General features: G+C 31.8%; 1 protein-coding gene across 1 annotated transcript; it reads right to left on the reverse strand.

The window, feature by feature from the left end:
* Positions 1-1,756: 1,756 nt before the first annotated feature.
* On the reverse strand, positions 1,757-12,074 carry LOC125495328 (very-long-chain aldehyde decarbonylase CER1-like). Its single transcript, XM_048639942.1, has 10 exons — positions 11,904-12,074; positions 7,553-7,773; positions 6,816-7,048; positions 6,310-6,529; positions 5,189-5,564; positions 4,373-4,480; positions 4,060-4,260; positions 3,106-3,207; positions 2,516-2,689; positions 1,757-2,153 (listed from the first exon to the last, which is right to left on the reverse strand). The coding sequence occupies exons 1-10, from the start codon at positions 11,961-11,963 to the stop codon at positions 1,989-1,991; spliced, it is 1,860 nt and encodes a 619-aa protein (XP_048495899.1). The 5' UTR covers positions 11,964-12,074; the 3' UTR covers positions 1,757-1,988.
* Between the last annotated feature and the right edge of the window lie 477 nt (positions 12,075-12,551).

A 12,551-nucleotide genomic window follows, 5' to 3' on the forward strand; every position in this document is an offset into this window, starting at 1 on the left:
TCTTTTTAGAATGTTAACTAGTTATTAGGCCCGGGCTATGCCTCGGGTAAGAAAAAATTTCATTTATTAATATAATACTTTATGATAATAACAATATATACAACTTAGCCTAGTGGTTAAGACTTTAGTATATGTACATCATGCATACATAATTAATTTTAATGAACATGCAAATTCATTTATTTTTAAAGATGCAGTAGATATGTTTAATAGCATTAACTAATTACAACATATATCTTTAATTTTGTGGAAACATGGATCACTAAGAAATGTTAGATGAGATGGTGATTATTTGAAAACCCTTACATAAGGTCAAGGGTTCGAGCCCAGGCTTCAGCATATTTATTTTTTAAATAATGACCATTTGACTTTGTTATAAGGCAATAAAAATTTATAAGGGGATAAGATTTGATACTTCAACCTTTTATTTATACATGCAACTTCACTCATATTCATATGTCACACCATTTATAAGTAACTTTTAGTTTGTAAAATTAATATTTCCAAAAAATATTATTCGACCTCGGATGAAGTCGACCCACCACTAAATTTAGTTATTCCCTTTTTGATAAATTAATATCAACTATAAATGCATATTAGAAATTACCCTTCTAAATTAGAATAAAACGCCCTATGTGATGAGTGCTCTTGTAATTATGATTACAATTTCGAATATATAATTTAGGTTAGCTTAAAATCATGCAAAGTAATGCGATTTGACCTAGCAACCACACACGCGAAGGAAACCAACCCTTTCCTAGCAGCCCGGGCGGGCAAAGGAGCTCTAGCGGGCCTGCTGTGTTGCTTTAGTTCTGTCTCGAAGGCAGATGGTCTTCTTCACCTTGCACCCGAGTGTGCTGGGTTGTGGCCCGGGCGTGCTTTATTTTGTGGCTTGAAGGCAGTGAGTTGTAGTGGGTAGTTCCCCGGGCAACAACTCTTGGGTCCGGGTGGGCTTTTTTTGTCGCTCGTCCCAGCAATCCATATCTGTACGTTTTTTTATCGGGTTTGAGGTTTAATTAATCTCGACCTTTGGAATGTATTAAGCCCCTTAAGTATATAAAGTCCCCTCTTTTATGTTATAGGTTATCATCCACACAAATAGAGATAAATCTAGGGTTTAGTAAAAAGGAGAGAAAACAGTATTAAAGTCATCCTTAATATTTGTATTGTTCATCATTGTTGCCATTAATTGAAGGTGCGTGTTTTGTGGGTTTTTTCTCCCGCTGCTCGGGTTTTCCATTACTCGATATGTTTTCATTGCTTTCCTATTTATACTTAGTTTCATCACTTTTCATTTGTTGCTTAGTATTATTTACAAGTAATTAGTGATTTTTTTTTTTTGGTTGCCCCGCGGTTCACCGGAGCTTTGCTCCGACTACATCCGAGTCTGACCCGGGTCGCACACCTGGCTTTGGTGGGTGAGTCTCCCAACAAGAGTTTCTGCATACGGTGAGGCTCGAACTCGAGACCTCCCTTAAGCGACATCAAGCTGCTTACCACTTGAGCCAACTCTTGTTGGTCGTAATTAGTGATTTTGCTTAATCTAATTCTCAACACACGTCAAAGTATGAAAAATACACCATAAAAGAATAATTGATGCTCATGCTGAATCTAAAAAAAGATAAACTAGACGAGTTATTGTGCATTTGTGCATCAAAAAAATATTCTATTTGTCTCACATTAGATATATAATATCCAACAAAAGCATAACGAGATTTTTCTCAATCTATTCCATCACTTATTCAACATTGCTTCATAATCATACCACACTTTAATTAGATTGCATATCATTATAATCGGTAAAGATATATGTTCTGGCCCATAGACCATATTACATACAATGCAAGCATGCCATAATAAAACCCATCTTAATAAATGCGTAGCATACTAATAAGTAACTAACAAAGATCTTCTCAAACTCATCACAAAGTCACAACATAATTTAGCTCATATTAGAGATCTTAAGATATCACACTAGCTTATTATAGCTAAGCAGGGGTCAGTGAAGGACGAAATCCATGTTGAAAGGAAGCTTCCCAGACTTTGTCGACGTCGAAGAGCCTATCGCCCCATTCATTTACATCCCATCCTTCTAAACCATGTAGTATTCCCGCCACACGCCACGCGCTAATCACCCTCCTTGGTAGCCAATTCTGCTTACATAACCAAAAAAAATCAGCTTCTTTTTTTTTCACTCCGTAGTATTTGGTTTAACGGAAAACATTTTTAAGTAGTTTGATTTACAATGGAAACTATTTGAATAAGATTTTAAAGTTTGTGTTATTCTTTCATAATTAAATCCTTACAACTTATGGGAAAAAGTATATGAAATGTGACATTCTCGGCCTCCTACTAAAGAAAAATAGTGTCTCACGTACACTTGATAAAGTGAACTTTTTTTCAACCTAAGAAAATGTAAATTAGGTTTTCTTTATTTCTTTTTTCTTCAAACCAAACATAACTTTCGAATGCTTAGAAGTTAGAACGAATAAAGGTGCGACAATGGTGAACAAACCTCGCAAGAATGCAAGTTTCCAAAACATGTAGGAGCCACCATAGATGGAGTATTCAAATAGAAGCAGTCTTTCCTTGTTTTCTTGGGAGGGAACTGAGTGAAGGGAATAAATATAGTTCCTTTGGATGCCATAGACTGCTCTTGTTCGTTCAAATCTTCTCCTACTATCCATACCTGCATGAAACAAGATTAACCCGATCTAATGTTGTAATACTACTACTTACACCCAATAAGAAATATTAATGTTCAAAAAATCATCTCGGCAAATGTAAAAAAACAAATGATGCGACTAAAAAAATACAGAGGTAGTATTAGTTAATATGTTTGTGTGATGGGTCTAATTTTTAAATTTCCTCGGCCCCAAAACTTAATTGTCATGATCCGTCACTGATTAACTGAACATATTTTGGTGTCACAAATATTAAGGTAATGTTTGGTTTATGGAAAAATATTTTCAAGTGAGGTATTCTCATTTTCTCTAGATATGATTTCTTTTGCTTTGAAACATCAAAACATCTGATCATCAAGACATCAACTATCTCACAACCTATCAGAAAGAAGAAAAAATATCAATGCAATGAATGAATTACCTTTTGATTGCAACCTTTTGATGAAAGGGCCAGATTGCTGCCATCTTCTACAGTCAAAGCCTTTTTAAGCTTCTCATATTCAACCTTTCTTATTGTAGCAACCTGAATATAAAAGATGTAAAAAGCATAGGTTAAAATCACCAAGTACCTTCTCCTTTATGTCTTACTCTTTACTTAAACCAATCCATCATACTGCCTATATCATTATTCGCCTTATCATAATATAATGCTTGTTTATTTTGTATACGGTCTTCAAGAATGACATTTGATCTTTGATATCTTCAATTTCTTATAAATAAAAATTACAAAACTTTGATATTATATGAAACTACATATTAAAACGAATCTAAAAAGAACTCGCATTGAGTATATTTTCTTGTATATATTAGTGATAATATTTGGTCAAAGATTTAAAAGTTTGACCTGCCTAAAATGAAATGGGCACTATATTATAGGGAGGAAAGAGTATAATTTATAACAATATACTCCCTCCGTCCGAAAATATAGTTCCCATTTCATTTTGCACAGTCTCCAAAACGTACCTTTGACCTACGATATCTTCTATTTCTTATGAGTAAAAAATATAAAAAGTTGATATTACGAATTTATACATTGAGACGAATCTAACAAGACCTCTCATTGATATGTTTTTTTGTATACATTAGCAAGAATATTGGTCAAAGTTTTCAAAATTTGACTCCCAAAATAGAAATGTGAACTATATTTTGGGACGGAGGGAGTATATACACTTTCCTAATTCCGAAAGAAATGAAACGCATCTCTTCTTTATGTAAGAGCTTTTTAAGAGAAACGTTTCATTTATTTCAGAACGTATAAAGTATAAAATGCTTTTGAATTAAAATACTTATGAATATATAAATTAGTAATTGACAACCAAAATATAACACATGAACAAGTGTGATGGACTGCCTAAACAATAAGTTGTAGTTTTACCTGGATGCCCCGGTGACACAATGTGCAGACAATGGAATAAGCAACTTTAGAGAGTCTACCCCTAAACAGTACTTGGGAAGTTCCCACAGGAATACTATTAAGAACCACTGCAACAGCTAAGCTGCTACCATCTACCACTTTCACTTTGAGGTTTGGGTGCTTTTGCATGTAAATTTCACCATTTTTATTGAACTGCTCCCCCTGAAGGAACAAGGATCACACGACTTTAATTTAGTTTGGTACTTAATTAGCTAGCTAATCATGATTTGTTTAACAAAATAAAAGGATTAAAGAATCATTAGTTATAACTTGCCTGATTTAAAAGTCCAAGGCTCACTACTTTGATTCCTTTCTCTTCTGCCTCTATTATGGCTTCTTCAATCAACTTGTTAATTGCAGCTCGTTGCCATTGTAAAAGATACTACACACAAATATATATATCTCTATCAGCCAATAAAAGCAAAGTAAAATCCTATATTCCACTTTATTGCATTGTTAAATTTCTTAATGGTTTAATTACATTTGTTTAAATTGTGTATTGTTTGTATACAGTTACTCCTTTCGTCTCATTTTAGTGAATGTTTTTTTGTTATTCGTCACTTTTGACTATATTGTCACAAATGTATTCACAAAAATTTAACATCATGTGTGATACTGTTAGATTTAGTATTTCAATGTGTATGCGTAGTTAAAAACATTAATCGTCAAAAATTTGATTTTAGTGAACACGTACAAAAAACAAATGTTACAAGTAAACGTGAACAGATGAAATATAGAATAGGTTGCCATGAACCAATCAAATTGACTGGCTCATATTGTATATTGTAAGACAACGGATGAGCATTCAACAAATGAAGGCAATCACAATAATAGATATAACAAATCAAATTTTGTTTGGGTTCATAAGTTTTAGTTATTAACACAAACTATTAAAAGAAACGGTCTAATTTTAATATAAAAGTAGACCTAATTACCAAAAGGATTAAACTAGTTACTGAAAGAAATCAAATTAGTCGCTATTTGACTAATCTGTTTTTAATATAAGAATTATCATTGTCTAATTTTAATTTAAAAATAAGCACGTAGTCTCTTACAAGAGTAACTCTAAAAGCATATAAGTTAAACTTACATGAATCTTGAAGCGTGGTACAACCCATGACTGCGCCTTGAGCTTTTTAAAGGTGTTTCTTTCGTTAATGAATGTCCGACCATTTATCCATGTTAAGATCATGGACCATAATGTTAGAGGCCACATAAGCCATAGATACCATTTGGTAGTCAGTGGTTTCGAGGCGAGTTCGGCAAAGCCTAACCTAAGATGGTAGACAGATTGTGGTGTTGTTAGATGTGTAAGATGAACAACATCTGGAATATCTTCTGGTTTCTTAAGAGAAGTCTCATAAAGAGTATCTGTAGATTTGTCCATTGTTCCATAGATGTAGTCATAGAATGGCATGAAGAGTGAGTAATTTGTTCGAAACTGAGTGTGATGCAGAGAGTGAAACCTGTCATGCACCATAGTAAAACAATAATCAACTCGGAATCTTATGTAATTGTAAGAGAGTTAGGCTAATTGGAGAACTGTTTTCGCCAAATGTGTAACTTGTTTAGTGGAGAACAAGTTATTCATCTAGTCATTTTTTCTATTGGAAACAACACAAAAGACAATGTTGAGTTATATCAAAAATTAACAATAGTGAGACTATTTATTGATGCATGAAGCTACTTTCTCCATTTGGAATCAACTATCATTTCTTTGAATGGTGCAATAATTTATCGCTTACTTTGATAATATAATTTTATTGTAATGTGATAACTAAATCGAGATATCAAGGATGTCTTGGCGTAGTGGTTAAGATTGAGGTGCCGTGACAGGTTCAAATCCCCTCCTCTTCTTTGTACTTACCTATATATATTGAGAAACACACCAATTCCACCGATCATCTTTTTTCTGAACTATTTTGGGAAATTCCCATTGGTAGGCTGTTATTATTGAGAAATTCCCAATGGTAGATTCAACATTTTTTATCCTCCCATTACTAAGTCTTAATTTTCCTAATTTACCCAAATGTAGTGTTCATGAGGCTTAAATGTTAATTTCATGTTTAATTTTCATACTTATGTTAAGTTTCGGGTAAGCCCTACTAACAATAAGACCCAAGCATCGGTTTGGATTCCACATAGCAAATGGAAAATCTACGACATCAATAATAGATATAGAAATAGATAGAATTGAGAAATAGTACTTACGAAGGAGTGTACATGAGATACTTGAGGGGAGGAAATATTGTAAACACCCATTTAGGAATGACCTCAAAGTTGCAATGACCCATGTTGTTCATCAAGTCAATATAAGTGATATAAATGAATATGGAACCTATTGAGCTTGTATGAACGAATGTAGTCGATAAAATTGGTATAGCAAACAGAATAAAGTACACTATGTGTTCCGCAAATGGATGAATGACCGCTGCACAATGTACACCAATGAAAACAAACAAATATGAGAAGCCAAAATCATGTAATTTACATATTTTATTACCAATGTAGGAAAAAACAATATATATAGTGATATACAATTTTATGACATCATTCGTCAAGTAAGATTTCATTATATTCACATTTATAATTAGAGATATTAATATTTAAAGTTATGCATTAGAAGTCGCGCAGATAATAGAAGGGAGAACAAAGAAGCGAATGGAGTATTATAATGTTGACACCACACCCTTAAAGTTAATGCATGTATGACTTACAAGTAATGGGCTCGGTCACAATTGAAGAATGGTGATGAGAGTGGTAGCGAGAGTAGAGGTAGTGGTGATGTAGAGCTCTATGGAACCAGTAATAGAGAAACTCCACAGGACCCATGTGAAGTAAGAAAATTTGAATGAAACCATCAAATCTCCATAAGGGCAAGCTTTTTGCAGCCTCCAAAACCCAATAGCCAGCATAAAATAACATCCCGTTTAACAATATCTGATCATCCCTATTCAACCCACAACGACATTCATATTTAACAAATATCATTACATGAATATAAAAATCGAATTTTCAAAAATAAAATTATTACGACTTTGTAAATTTTAGTAGTATGTTAGCCCATTACAATGGTAAAAGTTATTTGTTTTCGCGAAATTTTCACTTGATATACTTTAATTCCATATTTCTATTCAAAATAGGGCATAATTATATAAATGATCATTCGAATATGTGTTACACTTTAGCGTGTAATTCTCCATATTCAAGTATTGTCATATTTCGCCAATCTATACATTGTAAGTTTGTAACAAATTTATACTTTCTCATTATGTTCTAATTAAGATTAGTGAAATTTCTTCAACACCATATAGCTTACTAATAATTTTTTTCACATTAAAAGGAGTACAAATTTTTCGAAAATCACCATGCATACACACGACAAAAGTGAGTGAAAGAAGGATGTTCAAAATACAGGAAAGTAATACAGTTGTTTTAGTTGTGCAATGTGTACCAATTCCTTTCCCTGTCAACTTGCTCAAACTCGAGACTCCTGTCGACAATGAGGTTGTTGCCTTTGGCTGTTCGATAACGAGAAAAACTGATCCAGATTTGGTTGTGAAGCATCCTCCATAGCATAAATGGGACTACAGCAATGTAGGTAAGATCTCTCTCTTCTGCTCCTACCACATACAAGTATATGCTATGGACCAGAAAAGGTGCCACTATAACATACTTTAGACAAACAAATGCACTCGTTAATATAACATACATCATATGTTGGATTATGCTCCAAAATTAGTCAAATAGTTTTCCTAGTAGTTAGGACTAGTTGTTAATAATTAGTTATTGGTCTACATAATGATCTATTTAGTGGGATAAAAGTAGTAGGTTAACTGGTTAAGTAGTGGGCATGTTATTAGTAGTGTTTTGTATGTCTATTTAAAAGTTGTTTTGTTTAATTATTTATGTATGAAAAATATAAAAATGTAGTCTTTCTAATTTCTCTCCCAAATAACCGAAAACATTAATAATGATTTGACTAATTAATTGACTCAAAATAACAAACTATTTTAAATGAATTTGAAGTATTAGTACCAACAGCATGAAGATAAAACTCAAAGCTGTCCAAAATAGCAGAAGCATATAATATATATAAACATATGTAAAAATGAGTAGTTCTCACAGTTCTCATATAATATATATAAACCTTCATATGCACGCGATGCGTGCGTTAATTTTAAAATTTGTTATTCTATTAGATACCCCATTCGTACTTTATTTATGATTAAACTTAAATGTGAAAAATTCAATAATTAGATGAATTTAGATATATTAATTCGCTAATGTAAAAAACATAAAAAGGTTGTGAGTGATTGTTAACATTAATTTTTTGTGAATGAATATTGGACAGAAAGAACAAAAATAATGAGTTGGTTTAACTGAATTAAAGAGTATCAAAGGGAGTGAATGTTCAGACTTTTCATGTGCACGTTATGTATACCATCTATTTTTATAAGGTATAAATATTTTGTCCATTTAATTTTTGATTGAAGTATTTGATGCATATACCATTTTAAACTTGTTTTAAATGGCAAGTTGGAATGAGAATTTTTAAATGATTTGCATTTGTAATTTTTTTTCATTCCATTAATTAGATCATTAAGGGTATTTTAGTCACTTCAAAAGAGGACACCACACCTCCTCCCTTGGCTTATATAATAGATATATATATATATACATATATATGTATATGTATACGTATATATATGTATATATATGTATACATATATATGTATATGTATACATATATATATATATACATACATATATATATATATATATATAGGGTTGGGTTCTAGTGAGAACCCTCTTATGGTGAGAACCGTGAGAACCACTTAAAATGAGCAAAAATTTCCTAAAATGAGCAAAAAAAGTAACAAATGAGAGGAAACATAAAAGGAGTATAAAACATTAAGTTATCAAAAACGTAAAATGTACAAAAATGTAAAAGAAGAAAAACGTTAAATGAGCATAAAAAAGTTCAATGAAAAAAAAAAAGTAAAATCAGCAAAACGTAAAATGAGCAAAAACGTTGATAAATGAGCACAAAATTGTTAAATGGGCAAAACCATAAAATAAGTGAAACAAAAAATGAGCAAAAATGTTATGAAATGATCAAAATCTTTGTAAAATGAGGAAAAATGAGTGGTTCTCACGGTTCTCACCATAAGGGTGGTTCTCATATGAACTTAAACCTATATATATATATATATATACATATATATATATACATTTTTTTTTTAGTTGCAACACTTTCCTAAAAAGGAAACAATTAATTACTTGCAACACTTTCTAAAACTTTTTTTTTCCTTTCTCTGTATCTCTCCAAGCACTTGGGACCCTCTTTTTTTTCCTCTCTACCTCTCTCCTATTCAAATTTTGCATTGGAGTTGATGAAAAAAAAGTATTACAAGGAAAAAAAACAGAGGAAGTATATTAATGTAATAATATCTCTGTTTTTTAAATTGTAATACTTTGACATTTTTACTATTCACAAATTCAAATTTCACTCTAACTATCATTTGTGATTTATACGTGAATAAAAATATAGTCATATGAGATCTTCATCTTAATATGTTTTTTTAATATGTACTTTTTGTAATTTTTACAAATATAAAATTAGAGATATTATTCCTCAAAATTTTGTAATCACATGCGTTAAAAGTGTAAGTATAATATAAAAAAATGGAGGGAGAAAATCTCTAGACACATGCATGGAAGTTTGAGGAAGATGATATAATATTTGGTTCATGCATACTTTATGAGCGGCATAAGTTGACAAAAATGGTCTTGGACTCAATTTTTCGTCAATCATTCTTTTGGAGAGGCAAATTAAATAGCGGATTATATGGCCAGTTTTGGCCATACTAACACCATATTATTATTGTGTTGCTTTTGTTTATCTAGTTTTTTTGTATCATCCAAGAAAATGTGTTTTGATTTATCATCCAAGAAATGAGCCACGTACGTGATCCTTAAATTAAAGGTGGGCATGACACGGTTTGGGACTGACGCGACCTCCTGTTTGAGACTCGGTCTGTCCCGTTGTTTGTTACATGAGTTGTGTGTGGCCTGCCACAGTTAAGGAATTTTATTTCATGTTCGGCTTGGCACGAGTCCGCTTATATCGCATGTGGGCCGAATACCCTTTCTTTTTATTTTTTTAGTCTAGATCTGCTATGATTATTCCACAAGAATAACACAAAACATCGGGTAGTCAACAGGAGGCCCGGACCGAGCTGTGTGGACAAAATCTGGAAATTTTGGTTTGCCATTGCCCCAAGCCTGCGAGGCAAGCCTGTGAACAAGCCGGACCCGATCCATGCCCAGGTCTACTTAAAAAGTAGTCAAAATCAAACAAACATTAATGTGTACCTTCTTTTAGGTGAACATAAACATATATTTTTTTTAGCTGATATAACTTTAAGGTTATTAAGGGCATTTCTTACTACTACACCATATACTATTTGGTTTGTTTACTTTGTTATAAGTTTAATAGCCTTTAGAGTATAAGCAATAGACAAATTTCCCCATTATAATGATATTGAACTGAAATTTGTGATACTATCATGCATCATTTGGTGTCATCAAATGTTACATATTTCTACTTGAATTGTAAGTTACATAAATTATTGAAAGAAATCCTAGGATACACTTAACATTTTCGTCATAAAAAGGTAAAGAGCTTTTCCGATGAGCAAATAATAGATTCAGTGAACTTTGGATATAAGAAATGGTAGAATTATTGGAGCTAACCAAGTAAATTGCGGAAGATTTCCCATATATATAAGTTTTGCGATTACAGTATATATGGGTCCTTTTCTGAGTAAATTGTAACAATGTAATTTTTTTTTTGTTTTTGAAGTCTTTGCATATATACATATACTGTCCTTACTTGAAAGAGTATAGATCTATTCCTGGGACTTCAACCAAAAACTTAAGCTGATGGTTGAGTTTAATTTGGATTTAATATATGTGTTTCTAATTATAAGATTAGAGAATTTCCTGCCATGTACTGTGGATAATTAAGGATCAAAATTCTAAGTTAGTATCTAATGCTTGGTGGTGTCTCCTCCAACAAATTACTTTCAATCTTTTTATTTTTTCTTTGTTGCTTTCCAACTTTCCTAGGCTAAAATTTCTTTTTTTTTTTTGAGGGTATTTTATTTTTTATGTGCTATTAGAGTATTAGTAGCATCTCGGTTAACATAGATTACTTCCTTTTTAACACATCTTCCAAAGATAACTACTATACTTCTTTTTGCAAAATATAGTACACACTCCATATAAAAAATACAAGAAGTCTTAGATGAAGGTAGCTTATCACAATATCACTCTTATCGTAAAATAAAGAGTTGATTATTGGAGTATATACAAGATGATAAGAATGGTTAGGAATCACACCTTTAAAAGAAATAATGTGGAAATGATATAATATTCTAAATATATTTGTAAACCAGTCTTATATAAATATTGTGGAAATGATATTGTATTCCAAAAATAAAATAAGAAAACCCTAGGTACTTTCTACTATTTCACTATACTACTTTTTAGAATAATCATATATAATTTCTACATGATTAGACAATAGCGTAAAAAGCTTCATTTACCCGTGAAGTGATTATAAATCGATAAATGTAGACGATAGATTCCAAATCATTCTAAACCGCTATATTTTCATGATCATACAATATAAATATCGACAAAGATGACCTAATGATACATAGTTACATAAAATATTATTCATGCACACTGTTGATATATGCAAAAAAATCAAGGTGAGGAGAATGAGAGATCAAAACCTTAAAGCTTCCAAGAGGCTCCCATGGCCAATGTGTAAGAATTCCAGGTTTAGAAGCCATTCTCGAGTCTTTCTTTCTCTCTCTTTAGTGATCACAATAATGTATACAAACACTACTACTAAGTACTAAGCTAAGTAGTTTCTTGATCAAATAAAACACACTACTTCTATTTTCTTTTTATTGCTAGAGTTTTAGACGTACTTCTTGTCTTATACAGTTATACTCAACAAAAATTGTTACATTTTCTACGTGTCGATCCCTCATTGGTTAGAAGTACAGTACAACTCTCTTCTGTTGTATACCTGTCTGTTTCAGCACATTCAATGGGCAACTCCAAAAATGTGCATGGGTTTGATGACCAAGTTGGAAAGTGCAACCATCTGAGGTGTTATTTTTTTCCTATAATCATGTAACAAATTTAGTTCCATATTAATTCTCCTCAACAACCCACTTGCTTGTACCTCAACTCATATTTTGAAAATAAATTCAAATGGGATATCAAGACCTTATTATCTTGTGAAATTCTTGTGAAATTCAAATTTATATATCATATAACATCTTGCTAGACTTTTAGTATATTGTTAGTTTGCCTATTGATATCAATGTGGTATAATAGGATATATATTGAATCAACCTACACATTTACTC

This window comes from Beta vulgaris, chromosome 1 (assembly GCF_026745355.1).
Source record: "Beta vulgaris subsp. vulgaris cultivar EL10 chromosome 1, EL10.2, whole genome shotgun sequence".
In the NCBI taxonomy this organism is placed as follows: domain Eukaryota; kingdom Viridiplantae; phylum Streptophyta; class Magnoliopsida; order Caryophyllales; family Amaranthaceae; genus Beta; species Beta vulgaris.

What these genes read in the sequence shown, in the direction of transcription:
- LOC125495328 (XM_048639942.1), bottom strand. Translation starts at nt 11,963, where the DNA reads ATGGCTTCTAAACCTGGAATTCTTACACATTGGCCATGGGAGCCTCTT. An exon ending in TACCACGCTTCAAGATTCAT is followed by an intron (nt 4,481 to 5,188) that starts GTAAGTTTAACT and finishes ATTTGTGTGTAG; the next exon opens with TATCTTTTACAATGGCAACG. An exon ending in TGTGTCACCGGGGCATCCAG is followed by an intron (nt 3,208 to 4,059) that starts GTAAAACTACAA and finishes TTTTATATTCAG; the next exon opens with GTTGCTACAATAAGAAAGGT.